Source organism: Corapipo altera, unplaced genomic scaffold (assembly GCF_003945725.1).
Source record: "Corapipo altera isolate COAL_440 unplaced genomic scaffold, ASM394572v1 44, whole genome shotgun sequence".
Classification (NCBI taxonomy): domain Eukaryota; kingdom Metazoa; phylum Chordata; class Aves; order Passeriformes; family Pipridae; genus Corapipo; species Corapipo altera.
In genome coordinates, this window is record NW_020884880.1 from 14,651,316 (window position 1) to 14,679,246 (window position 27,931).

Consider the following 27,931-nt stretch of genomic DNA (forward strand, 5'->3'; position numbering starts at 1 on the left):
AGTCCTCCTTTCTTCTGATCTATCAACCTGTATTTTACCCCTGTGTTATGCCCCCCTGGCTGGGTGGACAGACATCACTAGTATTGCCACCTAGTGACAATTTATAACACAAAACTGTATTTAGAGGGGAAACTAATTTTGAGGTTTTAAGCCTCTTCAAAAATTTCTCAGAATGCTCCAGCCTTCATTTGTTTAAATGCCAATAAGCTGTAAATTCTAAGTGCTCAGAAGAGTAATGTGACCAGTCCTTATTCTGGTCTACTCAAGGACTTATTGGTAGAATTTATTACACAAATACAAAAATAAAATACTCCTAGAATTTAAATATATTTAACCATTAGTTGTGTCTGTATGTATGACTACAGTTGTCTGCTACTCATCTTTTTAGAGTCTGAGTTAAGAACAAAAGAGTTCAAAGGAGATGACTTGAAGTGAAGGAACAGTGAAAACAGTCTTTTGTAACGTAAGTTGAATTTTGACCTCAGGTACATTACTTGCTGTGGCAAATATTACAACATGTATAGCAGGTATCATGAAAAAACTTTCCAGCTGCCACCTGCAAATGCTACAATGGTAATCTATATACTGATGGAATTAGGAAAACAATAAAATTTTGTAACATAACAATTTTAAGAGAAACCACAATACAGTAAGTGTATTATCCTTAATGGATCTGTGACACTTACGAGGATATACTACATTCTTCCAAGATTGAAGGTACATGCTCTGAAAATCCAACTTTCAAAAATCAACTGAAATGTAAAGGAAAAAAAACTTGAATCCACTTTGTGTGTGTGCAAACATACAGTGCAGTCCTCCTAAAACCTGGTTGCCAAGCAAACACATCAGATCATAGAGTGACGATTGACTTTAGGACACTGACCATTCAGAAGAATTTCTGTTCAACGTTTCTCTGAACTTGGCTTGTTATCTTTGTAAATATGGACAAGTATAAAGAACTATCATCTTGAAATGACCATTATAACAAAATGCTGTAGTTAGCTCTCCACCTGGAAGCAATGGAACTGGACAGGCACTCTTCTAAGCATATATTTCTTCATTTCATATGAAGAAATCTCAGGCTTTCTTCAAGTCTAGTTCACCAAAGATGGCCCCTTCTCCATTCACAATGATACCCTTTCTCCTCACTCTCTCCTCATATATCCACCTACCAGAAGCTAACCCATCCCTCTATCCTTGCTTCTTTAGTAAGAGTTCCCTCTTTTGTGTCTTCTGTCATTTGAAATATTCTCTTCTTCTCTGAGACCTAGTAACTCAGCTCTGTCCACACATCATGCCCTGTCCTATCTTCTTGGTTTTGTCTTTTTTTTTTTTTAAGTACCAAGTTACCGTGAGCTTGAAAATCAGCCTGGGAAGATAGATGGCCAGCTATACATCAGAAAAGTGAACCAGAGTAAAATCAAACTTCTGTTAAAATGATGAGTGAGGAAGAAGTCAGGTGATTTCAAATACCTTCATCAGTTTATGTTATAAAGAGTCTACTTGAATGGGGAAGGAAAGCAGAACAGCCCTGCTCTGCACAACAAAAGGTTCTGCAGACAGCCTTCCTTAGGTCCCTCAAACTAGATGCCCCACTGCTTTCCCTGCCCACCAAGGCACTCTTCCTTGGGCACTAGGAGATCTGAGGGCTACCACGGCTCACAAGTGGCTGGATGAGGAGCTTCTGTCAGTCCAACTGCATTGGCTCCACCTCCATCAACAGCAACAGCACCTGAGCAGCAATTGCCTCTGTGGTGTGTTTTTGTGGAAAGGTGGTTGTACCACTGCTAAGGCCAGAAGGGTCAGGGAGGGAACAGCAGTAGGGAGGTGTTCCTAATTGGAAATGCGTATGCTGTCCTTCCTAATACTGGTGGTGGTTTCAGCAGCAGAATGCCAATCCCTGGCATGTCTCAGGGTCCTCCCTGAGGTTCGTTTTGGCTTTATGAGTTAATCATGTCAGGAGAATTCATTTGAACTCACATGCCTTTAGGAGTAATTATATATTTAAATGATTAAACAAATCAGGAAGAAAACGTATCTACTGCAGAACGAAAGCAGCTAACATTGAAATTCTTTTTTATATTAGTATCACAAGTTTTTTGTAAATAACATGCTCATTTTAGACATGTAAGGACTTCTGCCATGCTCTGCAAAATAAATTGTATTTTATTGGTGCCCGGGTGTTTCATAACTTCTATTTATTTGCTGCAAGAGTGGAGAATTAAGATAGAGTAGTTTATTTCACCAAAAGACTGACAAATGGCTCATTAGACACTTATGGAGCTGAAGCTAATTGTACGATTTTTTGTTGTATTAATTGTCACTGCCTGCTTAGCTGGCTAACATTGGTCATCAATACAGAGCTTTTTCCTTTCAATCTCCAAAAGAGATGTGTAAAAAAAAAGGAATTTTAAAATAAACAGAACAGTATTTATTTCCTAATATAAACACAAATACTATTTGGATTGGAGGAGCATGAGGGAGGAGTAAGAGAGGATTAATGCACTGGCTGTTCCCCACTGGGGCCACCAATAACAATCAATCCCAAACAGCAGTCACCTCACATCATCTAACAGCTTGAATCGTAGATATTCAAAGATTCTCTCCCCCCCTTTTTTTTGTTCAGATTAAATATCATTTACATTGCATCCTTTTTTTAATTTCGTCAGAGACATAAGGTCAGAATTGATTGAATATGTACTACCTGCATATAATGATTTCCAGTTTTTTACAATCATGTGCTAATGCTGCACAGTAATGGCCTATGGATGAAGAGACAGATGTACTACCAGTCATTCGCTACACATTTGCATTAACAAATCATCATTTAATTGAAGCCCATCCAACAAGTTTATGCTACTTAAATAAAGTTCCTTTCCATAAAAGATGCCACAATGACACATGGTTGTTAACTGCAAGGTAAATAAGTAGTATTTATTTTCTTGTCACTGGTTTAGGTAAGTATTAAAATGTACACTTATTAATTTGTATTTTGCTCAGAAATAAACCACCTGACATCTAACATAGCAATGCAAGCTAGTACTACTATGAGATGAGATAATTCACTTTTAGAAATAATCATTTTGTAACACCACAATTTCATGCTTTACAGATTTTTATTTTCCCCCAAAATATATAATAGAATATAGCTTATATAAAGGCTATACATGAGTTGTGTGCTAATACTTTTAGGCAAGCTCTAATAATACAAACCTCAAACCCTGCTGCTATCAACATGGGCTACAATTTTTTTTTATGTCTCATTGTTGACTACAAACATTGGCACCACACTTAGAAATCTAGTTGCCTCCCTCTACAATTTAGATATTACTGCTTTCTCTTTAATACTGTCTAGGGAACAATTCAGGTAGGTTGTGATGCCCCTACATGTTTCAGATATAGAAAACCACTATCTATTCATTTCTTCCTTCAGAACGTGTTGCAAAATATTAAAATCTGAGAAGAAAGCATGTCATAAAATGAGGAACCTATAAAACCAATTTTCTCTCCTTCTAGAGATGGTTTAACAGTACTTTCAGCATATTCATTTCATGGTACATTTTTGCATCTGCAAAGCAGAAGAAAGATATTTTGGTAGTGTCTGTTAAACTGACAAACAATACTTCGAAGCTAACATGCAGGGACAAGAAGATATATTTTTAATTGTGTTTTTGGCTTAAATCTACATTTTCTAGAAACCACAATCTTTTAGGATGAAAGCACTATATAAATGAAAGATGGTATTAGTAATAATAGTTGACATCCTTTACTATGCTGGTATTGGCTTACATCTAAACGCATCATTGCAATCTTTTTTTCACCTAAATACAAAAATAATCAGCTGTTGCCTTTTCCTGACGATATACTGAATAAAATATTTATTAAAAAAAAAAAGAATAAAGAAGTATCTCAGGAAAAACTAGAAAATTCATTCTGAGACTGGGAGAAGCCAGTCTTTTTCTAACTAGAGAAAACAGATTTCAAAGATGAACAGGTATCTTTTCCTTCCCTTCAGGATTGTCCAGGGATGTGAGGAGACAGGGGAGTCTCCAGGTTGACCTTTTGTTGTTGTTACTGATGACAGAAAACAGAAAAAAATTTACCATACCAATATTGAAACTACAATGTGAAACTTGGAAATATATCTTAAAGCACACTGCAGCATTCAAGAAGAGATAAATGCTAAGATTTATTTCCTCAGACAAGAAGCAGTGTATAAAAGCTACAAAACGCAATCCCATACAAAATAAACAGATATACAAAAAAACCCCAAACCTACTGTGATTTGCCTGCATGTTCTCCAAGCTTTTTTTATGTGCTAACTCAGAACAGTAATTACAGATCTTGCAAGTTGACTTCTGTTTTCTGGAACTATGAGTTGTACGTAAAACATTCCTTTTCATCAAAACAATTACCATTAATCAAAACAGTGAAAGCTAATACCACTCAAGTCCAACCTACTGCTGTGCCCAGCAATATATCAAACTGTCTGTTGTCAAACACACTAAACAAACTTCAACAGAATGTTTTCACTACAAATAAGAGAAAACATGCTTGCTAAGTATTTTTTAGCCAAACTGCAACCTCAGTAATCCATTCTGTCACTGGATTTTAATTTCCAGTAGTCAATCACAGCCTCAGACAGATCCATATTTGACTATAGAGAGATAACTCACAAATGAGTACCTGCAAATGACTACTACAGTCCCAAATTTGTTTAGGGATTTATAACTATGCACTCAAGTTTGTTCCTTTAAAACCATCATCTTTTTCCAACATGAAATTTTGAAATTAAAAGAGAAAAATGGAAACTATGTACTACTTTTCACCATTACTGTCCTATGAACACTTACACTAGCTTAAAAGTACTGGATTTTCTACCATGTTCATAATAATTTAAACTATTACTTCTGTTTCTTAAGTAACAAAGAAGCTGGTACCTTAGAATTTGTTAATAAATTAACAAAAGCTTATCTCCAGCAATTCAAATTCATATTAAACACAGATCGTATCCATGATGACATATTATAAATAGCCAACAAAACCAGATATATTTACACTTCTCATGGCACCTCTCCTGCCCTACCCAAGAGTCATAACTATTTTCTCTAATAAAGAAATATGGCATTTGGTATCTGACAGAAAAAAACTGTTTACCCGTGAAGACAGGGTTTTTTTGCAATTGGTAATCAATGCAGAAACTGAAGTTTTATATAAAAGAAGAGATACAGAAGGACAGGAATATTGGACTTTTACAAACAGATCAGGCCTTTATTACCAGCAAGCTCCATTATGGATTTGTGAGCTTTGTAAGCCAAGCTCCCCCAAGTGTAATTAAATTTTTATTTATAATGTGTTTGTGACTGTTAACTTCATGTTGCCTCTGCTTGTTCCCCCCACTAAATCCAATGTGAAATAGTATTCCACATTTACTGCTGCAGAGAGCGGTGCTTTATTCAGTTGCTGAATTCATCTCTAGCCTTATAAGAGATGAGAAGTACAAATAAACATATTGTGTATTATTTATACACAAACATCCATGTCTTTAAGCACAGATATACACATACACACTCCTGCATGCAGATGCTCTAAGCCAAAACCGAGGACAAAAGAAGTACACGTCAGATAAAATTGAACACATGTGAGCAAGCATCACTTTTTTTTCTACCAAGAGCACTATTTATCACATATTTATATCGTGGAGAGACAGGAAAGCTTCAGTAAGACAGGGCGATGCAGCACTGCAGAGTACATTTTATGCCACAAGCCATGTCTGAGATTAGTGTAAATGTACTAGGAAAAGGTTCTAAACTCCAACAAAGCTGGCATCTACGATTTATTTTTTGTTCATTTATGAGGAGGACTTCATGAAAAAGCCCTCTGACTCCAAGAATGTATTTTTTGGTTTTTTTGTATTAACTCTGTTTCTGCTTTCATTTAGGTATTACCCTCTGGTACCAATACTTATATAAAAAAAAAGAAGCTTAATACAAGTAACCACAGGAGGATCTCTTCTCCCCTTGAAAAACTGCAAATAAAGATGTCAGCTATTGAGTATATTTGTGGCGTCTCCAGCAGCTGCTGTTAAATACCAGCTGGTCTAGCTGATTAAAATTACCTCCGAGTTGGTATTATAAAGATGCCTGGGCAGCGTTGCTGTATTAATGGATTATTGAGTGAGCGATGAAAACCTTGGCCAGCTGATGCGTTTTATTACAGATAGGCTTTATGATGTGTAATCACTGTAATTTTTATAACTAGAGGAAATGGGAAAAGAGAAGAACCTTCTTTCTCCCCGTACTCATACCGAAATCAGTTAAACCAGATTTTTTTTGCCAGTCTGTTACTTAGGAGTTTGGGTTTTAATAGTTTCTGCATATGTAAGACTTTATTCACATGTACACATATACAAAGAATGAGAAACTATGTTCAAGGCTACCCTGTATTTACCTATTTTACATACACTTAGGTTTACACATTGGGTATTTATTTCATCCTTTGACTACCAGGCAAGCGCTGCAACTGGCCATGTGAGATAAACCCTTGTGCATTATTTAATGACTGAACTACACTGCAAACACACCCTATATTCTCCAGGTTCAGCAATTCAAGTGGTGGGGTCTTATGTCTGGTCACTCCTTATCTCCTCCCTCCCACACTTTCCTCCCCTTCCAGCAAAACCTTCACACAGTATGTCCTTCAACAGTCTCTCAAACTTTTTTCACCCTTACTAACCACATATTTACCATGTTGTCTTGTCTTCTGATGGTAGTTTGGTTTTCTCCCAAACAAACTGTGCTAATTATGAAAATCATGTAACTGTTACCAGGTTTTAGGATTTAACAAAAAATGACTGGGCACTTGAAAGATTCAGATATATCGGTGAAACATTTTATTATAGATGACTTTTCTTGTGAGGTGATTCAGCAGCCAAGCCACATGCCATCTACTGAAAAGATCTCAAGAGAAAATACTGTAATTTTTTCAAAAACGGACAAACACCAAAAACTAACTATGGTACCTGAAATTTTTCAATGGAATGGGAACTGGTGAAATGTAAAAAAAAGTAAAATTAAAAAAAGGCTTTAACTTCTTAAAACTCTCTTAAGGAAACATAGCATTGCTTGTCTTTTTCCAGAGTAGATGATTAATATTAATGCTTACACAAAGTTTAGAAAACAATTCTCTATAATGTTCAAAACCTGATAAAAGTTACAAAATTTTATAGGAGCCTATGGCATATAGCTGGGTATTACTCCAGCCCATTAAGTATAGAGATAAATTTTTGGGAGACGCTACTACATCACATACATTCACCTGCAAACTATTGAGAATTTTTTACTCAGGTTGGTGGAGTTTATGCGAAATCCTGCAGACAGATCATTTAAACCATGTGTTAGAAGAAAAATCTGCTCCAAGTCCAACATTTAATAGATTAAATGATAATTTAGATCAAAGATGCATCAAAAATACTCCAAACATAATTTAATTAGGAAGTTTGTTAAAGGCAAGGATTTTACAATGTATGAATTTTTTTAATTAAAGGTGTGTCTTAGAAATTAGTTTTTGCCCATCCAAGAGTAATATCACCTAGGTGCTCTCCTTTCTTCATACCAGTAGAACCTAAGCTGTCTTATGGTACAACTGTGGGTTTTCAAATCCAACACCTGATGATCTGAATATGTGATATACATCTCTGACAAATCACCTGGCTGTTCTGAAACACTTCTGTGCTGCCATAACTGGATGTTGAAATGATGATGCTTAGTTGTCTGTAAAAGGATGGAGAAAAGCATGTTTCACCAGGTAGGGATGTTGTGGATAAACAGAGGCCTTTCCCCTCTTCCTAATTTCATAATTTTCTTATAGAACTGTATAATCATTTAGGTTGGAAAAGACCTCTAAGATCATCAAGTCCAACCGTTAACCCAGCACTGCTGAGTCCACCGTGAAACCACATCCCTAAGTGCCACGTCTACACCTCCCTTCAATACCTCCAGGGATAGTGACTCCACCATTTCCTGGGCAGCCTGTTCCAATGCTTGACAAGCCTTTCAGAGAAGGAATTTTTCACAACATGGAACATTCTTTCTGCAGAACATCTGAGCAGGGGTAAGGCAGATGGGCAAAGCCATTAGGACAGGTCAAGGAGCAATGTGTAAGGTGAAACTACACCAAAACATGAAGCTGCACAGTTCCTGTAGTAAGTACTGGTAATTGTGACAGTCTCAAGCACCTCTGCTTCGGGCCGTGCCATGTGCAGAAGGCAGAGCTGCAGCCAGCTGCTCACAGGGGCACCACCATCAGTACCTGCTGTGTCTCCATTTTACAGTTCCAGCCCAAGTGGATCCTGCAGTCAGAAACCTCTTTTGGGAAGTAGGTGCATTTTCACATTTGTTCCAATAAAAAAAAAAAAAGAAATAACAAATAGTGATGGTTTTGGTTTGGCAAAACCCCCACAGTTCCTATTTTCTCAAACCATGTGACTTTCATCCCTCTGCCTGGAGCCAACCAAGGGCCCGCAGTTTGCTGCCATAAGTGGAAAACAACCAAGAGAGCGGCTGTCTGTCCCAGCTATTTTCTGTATTTTTTTTTCCCCTGTGGTGCATTCCATAAACTACTCTAAAAGCATTTATGCCTCAGGCACAGCTCACACCCCCGACCACGCAGCCCACTGGCACTGCCGCTTAGGCTGGGTTTACTTGGAGTGCTGATCCAGCCGGGGCTGGGGCTGCTGTTTCCTAAGGAATCAGCTGGCATGACTTGCCTTGCCCCGGCCCAGGTTTCAGGTGGTGGCTGCAAAGTCACCGGGACCCCAGCTCAGATTTCCCAAGGGGATGGGGAAATTCAGCTTCTCTGGGCTCCCTGGCTGCATATTTTTCCATGCATTTAGTGAATTTCCATCTTGAGGAACCCTCATAAGAATAAGTGATAAATCCATCCCAAATCCGCAACACTACGAGCCTCTGCGGCTATTTCTGTGCTGAGCCACATTTAACAAGCAGCATAGAGAGGTGGCTCTCTTGGATCTAACCACGGATGAACTGGGCAGTGGTGAAGAATAAACAGCGTTAGAGTGGGAAAAAAACATCTTAATGAAGAGGAAGATATAGGCATGGCTGAGACATAGTTCAAATGTGAAATATTCCAAGTTTCCCACAGAAGGACTACTTGAAGCAAGATTTAAATCACTGTCACCCATGGGGATCCACACAAAGATAGCCAACTGGAAGCACTGAACAAGTAAATTATTCTATCTGAGAAGAAAAAAATTAAAAGAAGGCAATTCTCTAAATGGTAGAATTATTACAATATGCTAAACAAATATCTCTGCATTTGCAGTAAATACACAGTATATACATTGATAAGCTCTGAATTAATGGTCAATTTAACATGCATGCTAAATTCTACACAAAACAAGATTCTTAATTCACTTGGGTTAATAAACATAAAATTCTGATAATTACAGATACAATAATGTCATATGAGCACTTTAAACATATGCTGTGGGAATTAAATCCTGGCTATTCCTGCCCACCAAGGACCAGTTTTTAATCTTCGATGCATGATATGTAGTAATGGATTTTACGAGTTGACTTTTTTAAATTTGATGATCAGGTTAATGAAATTTATAATGATATTTTTCACACCAAGTTCAAAATAGTAGTTAACTCCTTGGCAGAGGAATTCAGATTGGTCATGTAATGGATGTACCAGCAACTGCTGATGTGAAAGGATTAATCATCATTTTAGACTTTTATTAAATTAGATAAAATGGGATAGGCATGAATCAGAATATATAGCAATTAATCACTGGACTTTATTGAGTCTTTTAAAAATCTTATTTGCTCCTGAATTGACAACTAATCTAGGCCATTCTGTACCAGTTTGACAAACTCTCCAGATAATGACTGTGACTAGAACATTAATAATATCATCATTTAACAAAAAATATTTATTCTCTATGTAAAGTATTTTTTTTAGCATGTGTGGATGCTAAAGAAAATACCCCCATCTTGGTCATGCCACAACATTGCAATTCAGCTCATTTTTTGCTATTGAAATCTTTTGCTTTATTTGGAAATTTAGTTAATGGATAGACCAGCATGCACAGATGACCAAAGTTTCTGGTATAACAGTTAATGTAAATGGTTACAGCTATACACACTAGAATTGCCAGAAAATAAAAATTACTAAACTTCTGAAGTTTATTTATTGATCACTGAGAACCACCCCAGTTAAATTACCATAAACCTCAACATCACAACAACTACTAATCCAGCTAATAGGAATTAAGGGAGATGGAAGATACATAATAAGCATCTGGGGGATATGGAATTTATCCCATGAGTGTAGTAAAGAGCTCATAATTTAAGAGTGCCAAAACCCAAGTGCATCATGAAGGTCTTTCCTCACAAGTGACATTAATTGCATATCCCACAGATGCTTATTACATATTCTATTTATACCTCTGAGAAGAAAAATATTCGTTTAAAGTTTAAAGGTTTAGTACTGCTTAAACACAATGTAACACAGCTGTCTCATGATGTCACAGGGAATATCAAAGGCTGCAGCACAGAGTCATAATGTAAGAAATAGTTTAGACAGAAGATAAATCAGGGGATGTGTTTCAGTGTGAAGAGTCCCAGAGCTCAGATGTACAGTAAAGTAGGATGTATAACCAAGTACTTTAGTTGGATTTGGGATTACACCATTAAAAAGGTTTTTCTTATTACAGCTATTGAAATAAGAAAAAGGAGAATTAAATCTATTTCAATTCTTTTAAACAATTTTTCAATAAGTAGTATGTCAAACCATTAATACTAATATATGAATTGCTAAGGTCAAAGATGCCATTATCTTTTCTACTGCTCAGTCTGTACAAATATAAATGTTTATAGCCTTAAAGCACACTGGTATGTTGCAAACTTTCTGTGAGAACTGGTTATATTTTCTTCTGTTGACTGATTACTCTTCTGTGATTTCTCTTACAGGTAAGTAAAACACTGAGAATTCTCTGATTCAGGATGCCCCATATACTTCTACCCAACTGTACTTGCATTAGCAAAAAAAACCCCAAACCTGACATTAATGGTTTTGCACATCATTCCCACATGTACCTGTTAGGAAAAATGGAATGAATCGGAAGGCCCAAGCTAAACTCTAACAGCTCACACATCATCTACTGATAAAAGCTGTAACTAAAGACTGTGCTTAGATGTTGTGTGGAATTTTGATTTAAACACTGTAACAATATTTAATATAAAATATATTACACAGTTCTGCTGCTACACTGCACATGCGGGTATATGTACAGATTTACACAAAGTACCAAAATATTTTTTACTATCTTCTACACTTCCACTAATAAAAAACTGGTAGCATTATTGGTAGGATTAACAGCAGTCAGAAGCAGGATGAGTTTCACTATCCTATAGTTTATTACATTATATTATATTGTGAACTTAAAAACACAGAAAAGATGAAATTTCTTTTCACTCTCCCCTTTCTCAATACCAAGAGCAAAAGATATTGTTTGTGTGGCATTTGAAGATCATTTTATCTGACACTTTTTCAGACTTCAAGGACATAAGACGTATGAAAGGTAATCAAAGGAAGTATGCTAACATGGTCTTAATTTCAAATATGGTGACAAAAAGTAAAGAAAAGCAGATCATTAGAAGTGACAGATGACAGTGTAAAGGTCTATGACAGGCAATGTTCTCTCATGGACTTCTCAAGTGGACGTTATACTGGGTAATGACACTTTGCTTCTCTGAAATTTGGGAAGAATTACTGTTCTGCTGCCAATACATTCAATACTGAGTAGCAAGGTCTAGGTGCATCCACTGCCTTTTTTCCTTATGAACAGTGCTATCTGGAAATTCAAGAGAGTCATCACTGGAAGTTGAACTCAAGCTGCAAATGGTATGTTACGAGTGTTTTCAGAGGAAGAAAACAGAAGAGGAGTACCCCTGGCTTTCTGTAAAAATTCAAATCTGACTCATTCACTGATTTCAAAACATGTATTGCAAACCAGCTCTTAGTCTTGTATGCTTTTGTTCTTTTTCACTAGACCAATTCTATTTTGCAATGCTGTGCACAGATTTTCTCTTCTTGCTATATCTGCGGAGCCTTCATGCTAAGTTATGTAACTTAACCCTTTAGGGCCTTGTGCTATTACATTTAGTATGAGGAGTGATGAAATAGTCTCCCCATTTTTACAGCATTAGTTTTGGCGAATTCTATTCTTAGAAATGTTTCTCAAACATTTCTCATGCTTTACCTAGACTAAAATATTGTGAATTCATACAATATGCAAAAGTTACACAAAATTGTGCACCCTAATTAACAGCACTACACTTGAGCAACCTGTTCCTGTGACCTGTGTTAATGGATTTTATTTTTCAGATATGGATGGCTTGCTTTAATATTTCATAGGATACTCTTAAAAATTCTTGCTCAAAACCACATCAGAACCAGAAAAGATACTCAAGGCATGCACCTATTTGGAACAAGGTTTTTTTTTTATTGATGAAGCTTCTACAACTCTAGCAAGATGTTGGAAAAAGGTTCACAAGGTCAGGGAACTACTATCCAGTTCACCCAGTTAAAAGTTAGGACAGATTGTTGCATTATTTTCAGGGCAGGATCTTTTCCTGTTGCACAGACTTCCAATGCTGTCATGTATCTTTCCAACTCAAGAACTCCCAATAAAACAACTGTCAGAGAAGATTTAGGACATATAACCTGAATTATATAGGTTGCCTGCAGAATTCCCCACTTTTCCACCCCAGCCCCCTCAGCTCAGTCCGAGTAACATCTGGTTAGGCTGAAGGGTGGGTAGAACACTGTCCATAGAGGTAGAAATGGTTATCCAAGAACTGTGCTTGGTATCTGGAGTGGAAACAAGAGGCAGACTGACTTGACTACCTGGTGAGCTATTACTTTGGTGAGGAGAAAAGGCAAAAAGGAAGCATTCTTCCCATTGTTGACACTATACTGCCTTTCATTTTCCCAATTAACTGCATTCTATTGGGCAATCAGATGCCTTTAGAGAAAATGCAGACTGGTCGTATTCCTACAGAATTACCATTTCACTAATTTTCAACAACATTTTCATTAGGGATGAATTGTGGTTTCAGGATATAATTTTCTGCTAAAACTAAGGACTCAGATGAAAATGACCCCAAAGAGCTAGATGATTAACATGTCCTCCTAGGCCAAGAGAGATTTAGACTGAAGACTGTGTATCCCTGAAGTTGTCATCCCACATCTTAAGGCAGTTCACTGACTATTGCTTTTTTCTCAAATGTCATTCCTTGTCATCCTTCTCCCCATCTATAAAAATCCAAAATGGCCTAGTTTTTTCTGACATGGAATAATGAAAAAGTATGAAAAACTCAGTTTTTTAAATGAAATTTATCTCCTCTGCTTCCAACAGGCCTACGTTATGCGTTTAAGTATTTCATGGTAATTTTTTTAAAGATTTCAAACAAAATCATCTTATCTGCACTACCCACTAGATCCCAGTTGTGGTAACTTGTAGATTTTACAATTTAGGCATTAAATCGTGTTTACTATGTCTCACTATTGCTCTTGTCGAGGCTCTTCTTTGCATTCTAGCAGAGGCTCCTCTTTCTGCGGCTCTTTTTTATGTGTATCAAGATAATGCAAAAGATTCTGAGGGTGAACTTCAATCTGCATCAGTCATCAGATTACCTTTGGATACTGACTTTTATCTCAAGGACCAATGACAGGATGATCTTTCCCTGCTGGATGGTGCATGTGGTTCTCTTCATTACTTCATTATAATTTCTAGAAATAATGTCTTCATGGGAAAATAAAGGGCTTGTTAGTCACATGTGTTTGCATGTACTATACTAACTTGATTCAGACAGACTACGTAATAATAAGCAGTGAGGATGAAGCACTGGTTAACCAAACCATGAAATATCCACAGGCCTGGATTCTACAGGAAATGCTTTGGTTACTAGCAAATGCTTAAGTCCAAAGTGCTGTATTTTGCCTCCTAACATGTCAACACAGACATGTTAACCCAGTTCCATTTTCTAGGCATATGCTGAGATAATTACTGTCTGCAACAGTTACTTGACCTACTTATTGCCTTTTTTGTACCAATTTCCAACATGAGTTTTCTAGACCAAGTTCCATGTCATTGAAAGAAACAAAGTGATGCACTAAACTAAACAGTACTGTAACCTGAACAGTTGATGGGATTAAAGTAAAAAGAAAGCAAAGAAGTAAATACTTGACATGTGGCACCTTAAATTCCTTGCTAGAGTAGAACTTCTCCATACATTGTTCTGCTTTTACAGTTAACAGCTATTGTCCACATAAGTAAAAGAAAAAAAAGACAAAGACAGCCTTTCAAACTTCCCTCTATATATTCGCACTAAATTCATCACAGATTTCAGAGGATACTAATTCTATTGAAATCCACTGGTCTTTAAGCCTACTTATGGTTGGATGCTACCAGACTTTTTTTTAAAGGTATGTGACAAAAGTCAAATTGGAAGCTTTCTCACCTGTCCTTCCCAGATAAAGATAATTCCCCGTATTTTATATGAGAAGCACATCACATGCACCAAGAAGCAACAAAATGACAAATCTGCATTCCATCCTCACAGACATCCAGTACTACTCATTATCATCTCAGCATATAATTAGGCAGCAAGAGAGTAAAACTCTGACGAACACTTTTGACACCTCAACCAATCCTTCATTCTGTTTATAGAGTGGGCTTTTACATTATTTATGTGTTAAAATCTTAAGTCAAAGGTATGACTAAAATACTATTTGTGACAGTTGGGTAAAAGGATAAAATCGGAAGTTCATCACACTGTAATGTTCAACCTAATACACAAGAAGAAGCAGCACAAAATGAAATCTACATTTTTTTCAATCAATTTACTAAAAAGCTTTTTTGAGAAACTCAACAATGAGAAACAGATATCTATCATTTAAGAACATGAAAGGGTGAGTAGCCTCACCTCAAAAGAGAAAAACTCTAGCTTCTAGAGTTAAGCAGGATTTGCTCGCTGCCTGAAGGTAAGACACCTACCCTGATCTTCAAGGATTGTCCTAATTTATTTGCACAGAGGAAGTAAGTTGAATTAGTAAATCGCAGTACAACTGGTATGTCAACAGTAGGTGAGGCAATCCCTGTCTGCATCAAAATACACTGTAGCTTTCTACAGTAGATCTAGATGTGTTTCAGTCTGTCACCTAACTTTCAACTCAGAGGTTTCTTCTTACAATACCTTTTTCACTGTGCAAGATAGAATTCATAGTAAATTCTTCAGATGTCTGAGTCAGCCCCCAAAAGCTCTATCTAAAAATTCAGTATCTATCTCTTAATTTGTGGGACCAACAGTGGACAGTAACCTTTCTTAAAAAGGCTTGTTCATCTGGCATTAAATCATTAACAAGCTCTCTACTGACAGACAAGCTGGGCTATATATTCCATTTACATCTGTTTTATAGATAATGCTTTGTTTAAAATCAAACTGAAAATAATTACTGGAAAATATCAGCAATTCCAGATACTAAGTTCAGGATTAATTTGGTCCTGGCCATTCAAATGAGAATTATTACATTGTCCAGAAAGGGTTCGTATTTGCTTAGTCATAGCCATTGCTAGATACTCACTTATTTTAATAGCAAGGCCAGATTTTGGTGGTTCCCCTACTACAGGCTGAATAGCTCAAAGTTGCTTTCATTATAATTGCTGTCCAATTGATTGATGACACTGGATTAAAAGCTACAGAGGAACTGTAATGGGTTTGGACCATGTCATATATTATCTCATTTCTTTTCGTTGAAGTGTGAGAATCCAAAATAAACTCGGGTGTCCTGAATGATCTGTAAAGTTCTCCTTAGCAAGACTGATCTTTGATCTACCTTTTCTGTAGATCATGACAGGTTCTTATGCTTGTTAGGTTTTTTTTTTTCTGGATACAATGACCATGATTTATGTTCCGTTACTACACAGGTAAAATCCTTTAAATTCTTCCTCCAGAGATCAATTTGATTATGGAAAAGAATACTGCCTGGTACCATAATGGCATGGGCAAAGAAACTAAAACAGGTGGATGCCCCACAGCAGTGCTCATAGCAAAGCAACTAAGAATAGTAATAGTGTAGCAGCACATCTGCTGTTGACTTTACCGTAACATAACCTTTCCAATGCTATCTTCAAATCTACACTCATGTCTGGTTTCCCTGCAACTTAGTTTGTATCCTTCTCTTTCTTTTTTTATTTCTTTGCTTCATGAGATAGGCTTCTTCCTGAAGTATAATGGTGGTATCAGCCTAAAGGGCTGAAACTGCATCTCGAACCGCAGTAGGCAGTATGTCTGTCTGATTGATCATCGCAAAGCAGAGTGGCAGCAGGAGGCAAAGTCATCGGAGCTGAATGTTCTGAGAAGGCCGTTTTTGCACTGAGATTAAGTTACCATGAAATATTTACGCTCACTTCTGCATGTGCTTTATTGTCTGTTGGATGTGTGCTTAGAAAGAGTTTGCCTTACCAAAATAATAGTCATCACTGTTATGATGCACAAGCTAGTGAGTTTATGCCAACAGTTAATTTTTGTTCTTAAATGAAGCTTTTTATGCTTATGCCTTGTCATTATCTTTCTGTGTATTATTTCTATACAACTGTATCATATATATTTACATGATCTGGCTGTACTTATTGCACACAGTTCTATGAGAAATTAATTTGATGCAATATAATTCACCCTCAGTATATAAAATAAAGCAGTAATAATGATATTATATGCGACTTTTCCAATTGATTCACCTTTTCAGTGAAATGTAAAAGAAGCCCCCTATTACAAATTACTTTAAATCGAAGAAAATGTCCTGAAATATAGGTATATGAAATTTTTCCTTAAATCCTGTTTTTTCAAGCTGAGAGCACAACCTGCTTAATTTGTCACTGCATAGACTGTCCACTGCAGAAAATGCAGAATGGTTTTGCAATAATTATTTTGTACTTTAACATGAATTAGATGTAAGGGTCAAAGAAATTAACATCAGAGTACCATTTAATCTAGGACATTAATCATTGTTAACTCATCTAATTTTACAATTAAACTGAATATTCAATCTGTCAACCCTTCAGAGTATCCAATCTTCTTGTTTAATCTTAGAATTTTTTTGTTTTTATTTAGATAAAAGTTTATTATCAGGAAGCATGTCACTGAACTGTGTTAATGTAATCAATTCAATTTTATTTTCAAGCCATTCTTGTACTTTACTTTACAAAGTACAAAATTAGATATGATTAGATAATTAATATAGTTTGGTTAGACTGTACGCTATTCACAGTGCTAACAGGAACATGAAACAATGTTATTCTCCAAAACATTATCTTGGGGTCCAACAACAAGCTGGAGACATGGCAAAGAAAGAAGAGTGAAGAATGATAATGCACAAAGCCTTTTTCTCTGTATTGCTGGTTCCATTTCGGCTGGTATTAATAGCAGCTGAATAATTATCACAGGGATAAGCAGCAGCTGACTACAAGTGAATTAAAGTACGGTTTCACAAAACTTCCAGCTACAGAAATTCCTGTGGTAAGGCTGCTACTGTCTATGACAGCAAGTTGAACAACCAGAGCACAGAAATATGGCATAGCCAGGACCCCAGTATACCTTGCTATACCTAACAGGGTTCTCTTCCTGATCAGCAATGAAATGAGACAGGCTGGTAATGAGAAGTCTGTTCTCTGATGCCCTCTGGAAGATAAGGTAACCTACTGCCTTGAGCTAAAACTTCAAAACATAAACTACCCAGAGAAAAGACTTCTCAACTGGCAGCACCTCCCAGCATGCAGCCTGGCACACCTGACTGAGGCTAATGACACTGCAGTTTGCAGACGACTAACTGAGGAAGAAAAAACGATTTTTCACATGGATATGATAAACACACTGAGTCTACTTTTCCACAAAACCAGGATACAATCTTTGCGCTACTGGGCAGCAACCAGAACTAACGAGTTGTACCACACTTACTGCATAATTTCAGGAAGAGTATAACCACATTTTATTTTAGAGGACAGTTTCTGAACATGGAAATGTACAACCCAGTAGGGTACCTGACCTCCCAGCAGAACAAGTTTTGCTAGCGTTTGAAAAATAGAAAGAAGTATTTGTAAACATCAAAGGATGGAATCAACTGCATAAAAATACAAAGAATTGTTTCTACCTTGCCCCAGAAGATTATAGAAGGATGCAAAGTATAAAATACTATATTTTAAAATAAGTAAACTGTATAACTTGTTCAGTTTAGGGGAGACTGCCATTAAACACAAGCCTTTTGTTGATCCTTTTCTCCAGGAATGCCATAATATCTTTTGAGGGAAGATCCCAGTCTTCCTTCTACCATTTATATATTTTTTGAGTGATATCAAGGCTGACAGATGAATATTTATCATTGGGAAATCCAACAAAATTCAGCAAAACAATAAATTTCAACAAAAAACTCACATGAATTCTTCACTTGGGTTAGGTTTAGCAATTATTAATAACCTATCTTGTTTAAGAAATGCTGTTTCTAGTTCAAGAAATGCTAAATACAGGAAAAGATCCAGCATCTGAGACTGTCAGCTGGCTTGCTACTGGAAATTACTACTCTGAAGCGTTCAGACATCATTAAAGGTGAGAATAATACAACACAGTTATGTTCCTTTCCCATTCTTTTTCTCCTGTCCTCTATATTAAATCAGAAATCAGAGAAGGATATGACCTCATAGGCAACCTACTTTTCTCTTCTGCCAGTGCAGACTCCATCTCTACGATACTACTCGTTTCTGAGAGCTTTTCAAAGACTGTCTTTAAAATATTCTGATGGTTTTTCCTTTGTTAATTTTGATATATTATGCTACAGTCTAACAGCTTCCTGTTAGTAAGGTTTTCCTGATAGTCAGCCTGAAGCTTTCTCTCATAATTCATTCTCTTAACTGTAAATTTCTTTATTCAGATTCAGTTCTATTTATGCCACACCAGACTGCATCGTTCTTCTGTTATTATAATGTTATGTTTGAGCTAAAGTATAATTTTTTCTTTCAACTATTTCTCTAACTGAAAGGCAAAATCTTAAACTAAAGTGAATACCTACAGTACAAATTATTTTTGCCCCAAAATATCTGTTTGCAAATTTCTGAGGTTTATCTTATTTTATTTTCTGTTTGTTTTCATGAGCCTTCATAAAAAAGAAACACAGTCCTTTTGGTTTTCTTGATATTTATACTGCCTTCTTATTCATTACTATCCCGAAGATCATTAGGGATGCTTGCTTTCTCTTCCAGATTAGTGAAGATATTAAGAAAATACACAACACTACACTATGCAAAAAATATTGTAATAGGACAATCTGTCCTCTTCGTACTTTTAATACTCTGAGTTTACTTGGCTTATTTTTCCTCTCCCTGTAACTCATACCTATAAAATCTATTTAAGTAAGTTTTGTAGAATTATATTTATCTTCCTAATATAAGTTATTAATAAATCTGGGACCACTACTTCGTTTCAGTTCAACTCTTCTCTTGAGAGTATACTATGTTGCAGCATTCTTTCATTTTATGGTAACATCAAATTAGGCTTCAGTGTTAAGTATTGCAGTTATGGCCTGACATTTACACAGTCATCTTTTCCTTCCTTTTCCACATTTTCTATTGAGTTGTTATATTTAATCCACAATTACATTTAGAAATTCACACCTATAAATGATTTTTTTTTCACTTAAGGCAAAGCCAATCTTACTTTAAATCACTGCAAAAAATAATCAAAAAAGTGTCATTTTTCTGTCACTGCAACTGCACATATGGCTTGCCAACTCCTTAAGGAATGATCAAATTGAATCAAATGTCTAAAATTCCAAACAATGAAGGCAAAATTTTTCTTCAAAACCACAGTCAATTCATAGTTACTCATGGTTTGTCCAAGTTGCACACTCTGTATTGACCCAGACTGACTACAGCAGGCGTAAGTGGTTTGGATTCAATGCAGCATAAACACATGGATAAGGCCACATGCTAAGTCCCACCTGGCCCAATAAGCCCCCCTGGAATGGGAGTACACAAGCAGCTGACTGGAGATGAAGCAGTTTAATGGACAAAGAACTACTGGGGATTACTTTGTACACAGACAACCGATTATATCCTTGCCTTAACTTTTTACCATGCCCCTCTATGCCCCTCTACTCGACCCATATTATCAGCATCCAAACCCCCATTATCACGACAGGGAAAAGTTCACTGATATTGAAGTGGTGATAACATTAGGTAAATAAACTGCTTAATGCTAGTAATTTTTTTGTGTCCTATTATCCCATTTGTTCTCACAGGAAAACTACAGGTAGACTGTGTACTTGATTCAGTACGTAAATACAGACTACGATGAGAGTCTTCATCAGGGGTCTCAAATATGTAGATGAAGGGACCTTAGCTGCTCTGGGAATGCCACTGTCACAAATAAAACCGTGGGGTGTCACTGTAATGCTGCAAATCAAATAAGGTTTAAGAGGTAATTCTTTTTAGTCCCATTCCTCTAATCCAAAATTTAAGGGAAAAAATGTCCTAATATAATGAAACTAAAAAAAAGAAGCAATTAAATTAAATAATGCTTTGCAAACACTTACAGGCCATAAATCTGTGGAGCAATTTCCAGTCGGTTCAGATGCATGTACAGCTCAATATCATGTTTCTTCAGCAGATGATCCTGAATTTGGTTTACCTTTGCTACAATAGCAATAGATGGGCCTAAGTCCTGTGGCCTTGCAAATGGCATAGGTGTAATCATCACATCTTTCTCCTGCAGACACAGAAAAGAGTGGGGAAAAAAGAAGATTTATTGTCTAAAGGGATTGCGTACAAGAGATTTGGGTTGTTGCAATCAGTGGCTTCCAAATAAACACAGTAATAACTCATTTCTTTTAAAACAAAAGAGGAATCTCAAGTATCCACTTCTGTGGAAGGTATTGTGGGATTCCTCTTCCCAGGAATGCCAAGGAGTGCCCCTCATTTCAGTACATCAATTTTTACGTGTATGCTTTACTTTTCATGCTCCAACAAAGTGTTGACAGCTTTATTTTAGCTTTAATATCAGCAGTCTGAGTAAGTCCAGAACAAAGCAGATGAACGGTAACTCGGTAGAGAATACATGCCTTCAGAGGACAATAAATTGCATATCAAATAGGAAATAACTTCTTTTCAAACAATCCTTTCTAAACAGGCTTCCCTTGCTTAGAATATCTGGTGGTTGTACCTCAAAATCGACACAGTTTTAATAGAGCATTAGAAAATTAAAAAAAAAAAAAAAGAAATTGAACAATGAGATGAACTTGATGGTTAGAAGGCAATTGGCTGGACCTATGGGTTGCGCAAACTATGTCATGATCTACAATATGACACACACCAAGTGAAAACTAGTGGAGTATTAGCATCCTTGAACATTATACTGCTTTAAATTTGTTCTTCTTGCAAAAGAGCGAAGAATTACCGAAAACGAGACAGAATGTTGGAAAGAAATGCAGCAAGCAATGAACGGACCTGAATAGGAAATACGTAAAAAGGACGATGAGAAATAAAAAAGAACAAGTCAAACCTATCAAGAGAAGGATAGGGGAACAAGGAAATAGAGAATTAAGCTGTCAGAAACAATGTTAAAGCTATAAAAGAGGGCAAATGGGAACAGGAAGAAGAGAAGATTTTTACAATGACTTTGTTGCATTTTTGTTATCATAACTTCTGACCTCAAACCTCCACTTTAAAAACCAGTTCTGTTTTTCTACCTTTCTGCTCAGTATATTGACAGAGAGGCATTATCAAGTTCCAAGAGTCAATAATTTCAGGAGACTTCATTCCAGTTTAAACTGTTGAAAGATAAATTCACTTGGTTTGATACAGTGAAAAGAGCATTATTTTTAACATTCAATAACAAAGAAAAGTTTAGTTTTGTCATACAAACTATCCTCAAGGTTGTTTCTTTTGGTTATAGTCCCTTTTCAACCGCATTCTCTCCATATCAGCACGTTAGGAAACAGGAAGAAACGCACCCATATTTCAAAATCATTTACAACATGGTTTAACAATCAAGTGGGCAGTGAACATTTAATAATTTCTACCAAAAAAGCCCATTACTTATGTTGTTCTCCTTTGCTTGAAATACTTTTTGTTAATTATTCCATTTCTGTACTGCAGAAAATATGGTATGATGCTGAGCAGTGATTTCAGGTAAAATGTTTCTATTTAAGGATCTGATTGATTATAAATTGTATCTTAAAATCTGCTTAATTGTTGCATTGCTATGGGAATTGCAGCAAAGGGACTGATCTGTCTATTATAGTATGGTGGTTTTGCCATGCTATTGTGGTACCAAGACATATTCATTAAAGATGCTCTAGCAAATCACTTGACAAAAGCTCCCTCATACTGTCAAATAAAGCTCACTGAAATGGCACGCATTCATTTAAAAATCTTTGCGGTTCTAACAAATCGGAATTTAAAATAAAACATCTAGCATCTCAGAGGCTAATAAGCAATGTTGCTACTTAGATAAACACTGAAGTTCTTCACAGTTGCAGGTATGTTAAGAAAGGATATTTCTCCTACTTTCTTTTTTAAATTGTTCTATTAACTTCTTTATTACCAAGTCAGGTAACCTTCTTTCTACTTTGATTTTTACTTCTCCATTGTATGGCTATTCTCTATAGTTTCAGACTCACTTCGTTTTGTGGTCATATGCTAGCATGCCAAATACTGAAAATGGGTATCTGCTAATCTCCTTCTATTCAGAAACCCACTCTTAAAGTATGATATGATAACATTACCTTAATGTTAGGGTGCCAATCTATATAATTTTTTGCATAAACAGATCAATTTATCTTTGAAACTAATCATAGAAGTCTGTAACTCTACAGATTCGTACACTATATTCTATTAGTGGCACTCATCTGTGGTATGAACTTTATTCTGGTTTATTTGAGTTAGACTTTAACTTCACCTTGGCCACTGCATGCATTTGTAACTCTGATGACTCAAAAGATCTATGTATTTAAGCTTTTCTTGATTATATAGAACCTTGTATGAAAATCTCAACATCAGAATCTCTCTACTTAATTGAACCTGTAATGTGAGATGACTAGCTAGTGACTCAGATTAGTCTTTACATCATTAGCTGCCTGTGGGTTTAAAGCCATCTTTACAACATTACAAGACAGACTATTAAACACTGGCTCAAGTGTCAAAAGATTCTGAATATCGAAACTAATGCAAGCTTCCTCTGTGCCAAAACTGGAGTTATTTGTCACTTGCAGCATTTGTGCACCTTGGCATAATGCAGCACTGACACATTGCTGACTGTCAGACTGACTGACTATCAAACACAGCTAAGTGCATCCAATAGTATACGCTGGCTTGCCATTTTTAAAAATACGAGATAAGTAAATGGTATCCATCAAAATGCAGTTTATCAGCATCTCAGAAATTAACCCCATTAACAGAAATCTTCAAAGCATGACAGAATCTGCGAGGACAGCAGCTGCAACCAATAACAAAGCCTTGCCTGTCCATGCCTCCTGATTCGGTGCACTCTACCAAGAGCTCGGTGGATGACTAGAGTGCAACGATGTCATGTCTGTTGTCTCCTCTCATGCAATTTGGTTGAGAAAATGACAATACCTCTAGTCAGTTGAAACTGCTCCAAAAAATCACATAGCTGGTGTGAAACAAACAGCCCAAACAGAAAGATGCTCAAATAAACTAATACAGCCAAGCCGCCAAAATGTTTAACTAGAAATGACTCACAATGCCTGAGCCTAAAGCACAAAAGCCAAGTGGACATGATACCTGCCCGTACTAACTACATATTAATTTGCCACATGCGAGGAAACACCCTTTTTCTTTTTGTGAGCTTCTAAGTCTTGGAAAAAAATTTGAGTGCATGTGCTTAGTCATCTATTGCTAACAAGAAATATAAATGATCAATCCCAAAAGAATGAGGTTCACAATAAAAAAAGAGGGACGGCTCAGAATGTGTTATATCGTTTATAGGAGAGCGCCAGATTCACCTCTACGAACAGTTTAAATATGAATACCAGTGAAATAAGTCTGAAAAAATTAGGTAAGTATTAAGAACAAAGTCACGAAATCCTGCCCCAAAACATTACCTATCACAACACAAACTGGAATGGCTAGTAGTCAATACCAATACAATTTATATATTCATGCATTTAGGAAACAAAGGCTACAGCAGCAAAGAGAGGCTAGGACATAGAACAAGTATAAACCATGGACAGATTTCTCTCATTAACCACTAGGGAATAGAGAAGCTGGAGAAGCTCCTCTAATGGCATTTGGGAGTAATGGAACCAACTGTTAGAGGCTATAAAACGTAACATCTCTCAGAGCACATGCTTTCATTGCTTCCTTTGTGAAGATTCAGACTTTATTATGTAGCTAACCCTCAAAGTCATGATTGGAAAAGGCATAGGTACAAGAAAGAATTATTAAAGATTATACATGTTTGCAAAGAACAAGAACAAACAACTAGATTTTAATCCATTATCTTTGCATTGTTAATTTTTTATGTCATGAAAGGACTGGAAAGGGCAATGTAAACTTTCACCTTCTACCCAAGTACTGCAAATCTGTAAGCAGACCTAGTTATTGCCTGGAATAAAATTCAACCTCAAACTCTACCACCTCTGTCACAGAAATTGTAACAAATACATTTGAATACACTGAATTTTGAAAAGCTACACTCAGAGAAATATCTCACAGCCTCACCGTCGAAATACAAGTGACTATGTAGTAAGTTCATAAAATTTGTATCTCATATGCTTTATCCCTAGCTATTGAGAATTATATGAAAATGCACATAGTAATTTATAAGTGTAGATAGCTTAGGCCAAGATGCCAATTCTCCACAGCTATTAAAATATACACACAGATATATTTACATATTTAAAGAAAACAGATGCTTTTATGTAAGTCTTGGGTGAACATCTTTTTCTTCAATAGACTGGCAAAACCACCATTCAAACTAGTACTCCCTAATTACAGCTTGCAAATACAGGTTTTGGTGCACGTATACAGACATCCAAACCCAACTAAGTTCCTATTAGTTTTATGTTAACTTTAGATACCCACCCCATCGTCTATGTAAAAAATGCTGAAAATGAATCAAGCTGAAACTAATTTTGGAGGCCAACTCTTTTAGGCTATAATACACTGAAAGTCTTGGCAATATCTGTAATACTGCTGTGTTTTGCTAGAGCCTTCTAAATATGCTCCATCACACAAATAATTTTTCAGAATTATAAAAGAGAGAAATGTATAGAGGGAAAGAGACAGTAAAAAAAGTATTCAAAGAAAATCTTGAGCAATTGGCTGAGGGAATTGTCCCTCATGCTACACATGAAAAACAGTTTCAGGCAAGGACTAGATGGTTTCTAGAAAGTCCCCACAATGGGGAGTTCAGTAGAACTAAACTCACAACACAGCAAAAGCTTTCTTATGAAAAGGAGAAACGTACTAAATACAGTGGTGTCTGTATCAATACACAAGAGATATGAAGGCACAGACTTTCCCCCTGTTTGAATAGCCTAAGTTTAAGAAGAAAAAAAGTAAGGAAATGGAGTGATGATGTCAGGGAAAGATGCACTCTGACCTTTGACGGACAGTTAAAGGTTTGCTTTCACAGCAAATTGTTTATATTGTAAACAGCTGAAAACAATTCAAGCCTCAGTATGTTAAACACTGCCTACAGGCATTTATTTAACACGACATTTGCACAGGTTTTAGGCACACAGAAGTGCCTATGACAGGCACTCTCTCCAATGCTACAAACATCACCTGTACGTAGAAAAATCTGTGTTTGCACATTTGTTTTTTGATTACCAAGTGATCTTTTAACAGATAGGAACTCTCACCTGGAAGACTTTCCTCAAGAGCTTATGAGCAAATTCTGAAGAACCTTTGTAAACTCGTTTGAGCCTGCTTTAAAACCAGGTTGTTTAAGAGATGTCTTATTAGCTTTGAATAACTTCAATCATATTAAAAGTCATACTTGCTTAAAAATACAGTAAATACATTTTAAAACAATATTTACCTTCTGACTGTCATGTTCAAAAGTTGAAAACCAATGTTCTGCAGTTTTCATAAGACGTGTGAACATCGCACTGAAAGGGAACAACCACGAAACTTGGTGTAAAATAATGTATTACAAATAAGAGCAAAATAAATGTAAAGAAAGTTGTTAAAACTTACTAGGCATCATGTTCCAGATATTCAGGATTCAAAAGAACTTTCATTTCCTCACTGAAAAAGGCAACAGAGAACAATCCAAATGTGAATGTTTATTTTTGGTCAGCGTTCTGCATGTACTATCATGTATTTATAAGCCAACTTTCATATAAAGTGCAAATGAGAAAACTAGCCTTTTTAATTAAAAAGAGCAACTCCATTGAACAAATGAAGTCTTTCCTTTTTATAAAGATCAAAAACAAATTAGCTGCCTTGTCTGTACTACAATGAAGTAACCATCTAATTATTCCAAATAACAAATTACTGAATGTCACAATGTATTATTTGAATATGCTTGATCTAGAATAATTGATTGCTGCACAATCTATCACTGTTCGTCCCAAACAAAAAAAAATATGGTTCCTGGTCAAATATGCAGTATCAAAACATTAATTTATTTTGTTTTAATAGCCTGTATTTTTATTGTACTTTAACAGCAATTAATCAGTGACAGCACCTCTTTTCCATCTTTGCTGCTTAGCTCTACTTTTTCAATGGGGATAGAACAGAATGCTGTGCATTACACATGGTTATTTTAAGTTATTTAGCACTGAAGAGCGTCTTCTAGGTAATTTCAGGATATCTAGGGACAGACATTGAATAAAAACATACACTTGTAAATAATCATCTTTATGCTTAACTGCCTTTGGACAGTCATGTTGAGGGGCACTAGCAGAGGTTATATTACATAGTACACATAATTACATTGTTTTTTATTTACTGCTGGACTCCAAAAGAGAATGCAAAAAACCCAAATGAAATGTCCAAAATATCACAAGAAGAAAACTTTTTTTTGGTGTGTGTTATTTGTTTGTTTGTTTTTTAATAAAAACAAAAGGCTTGCGCATAGAGCAAGAAAAAAGCATCTGATTTTAGTTGACAATCATATGCAATGTAATATTTTATACATATATGTATGATTACATTTATATATACATAAACACATTTGAATGAAATGGAAAATCAATAGCTAAACCTAATGTTACTACTATGTCAAAGAACAGTCAGATATTGCAGCTACAACATTGCAGGTGATGAAAGAAATATCAATCACAACAATTTGTCAACACTGATTATCTTCTCTTTTAAGATACGAGGAGCTAGAGGTGGTGGGAACATGTCTGCTCTATGAGTCTAGTTCCCTACTCTGTCTCCTCACTGTAACGACAAAAATGAAACCACTTCTGGCAAGAAGAATGAGGTGAAACTGTAGGTAAGCTTTTTGATTAAGGTTTTTCCTAGGTTTCTTATCTCCCCATTTTTTCGCCAATTAATATCTGTGAAAGGGACAATGTCTAAATTTCAGAACCTGTAGTAGGTAAGATGAAATAAGGACAGTCCCATCTAAGCACGAGGATGCAATGATTTGTGATATCAATTTATGAATTATAAACAAAGAATTATGGAAGACATATTTATAAATTACATTCCAACCAACTTACTTATTTTTTTTAAGAAAGTGGGTTTTTAATACTATACAAATAAAACACAATGCTTGCCTTGGTTGTGCAGCTTCACTGGCATGTGAAAAAGCCTGGTGGTCACAATGTAGGATAAAGACAATGGGAGCTAAAAGTTCATGCATACCCTAAACAT

At 36.1% G+C, this 27,931-nt stretch overlaps 1 protein-coding gene across 4 annotated transcripts in view; it reads right to left on the reverse strand.

The window, feature by feature from the left end:
- TBC1D5 (TBC1 domain family member 5) overlaps nt 1-27,931 on the reverse strand; it is a 288,784-nt gene that overhangs the window by 99,049 nt on the left and 161,804 nt on the right. For all 4 annotated transcript variants that reach the window (XM_027639073.1, XM_027639070.1, XM_027639071.1 and 1 more), the window contains 4 exons: nt 27,835-27,923; nt 26,300-26,350; nt 26,142-26,211; nt 20,671-20,843 (listed from right to left, as the gene is read on the reverse strand). In XM_027639073.1, the coding sequence (XP_027494874.1) occupies nt 20,671-20,843; nt 26,142-26,211; nt 26,300-26,350; nt 27,835-27,923 (383 nt within the window). The remainder of the gene's footprint in view (nt 1-20,670; nt 20,844-26,141; nt 26,212-26,299; nt 26,351-27,834; nt 27,924-27,931) is intronic.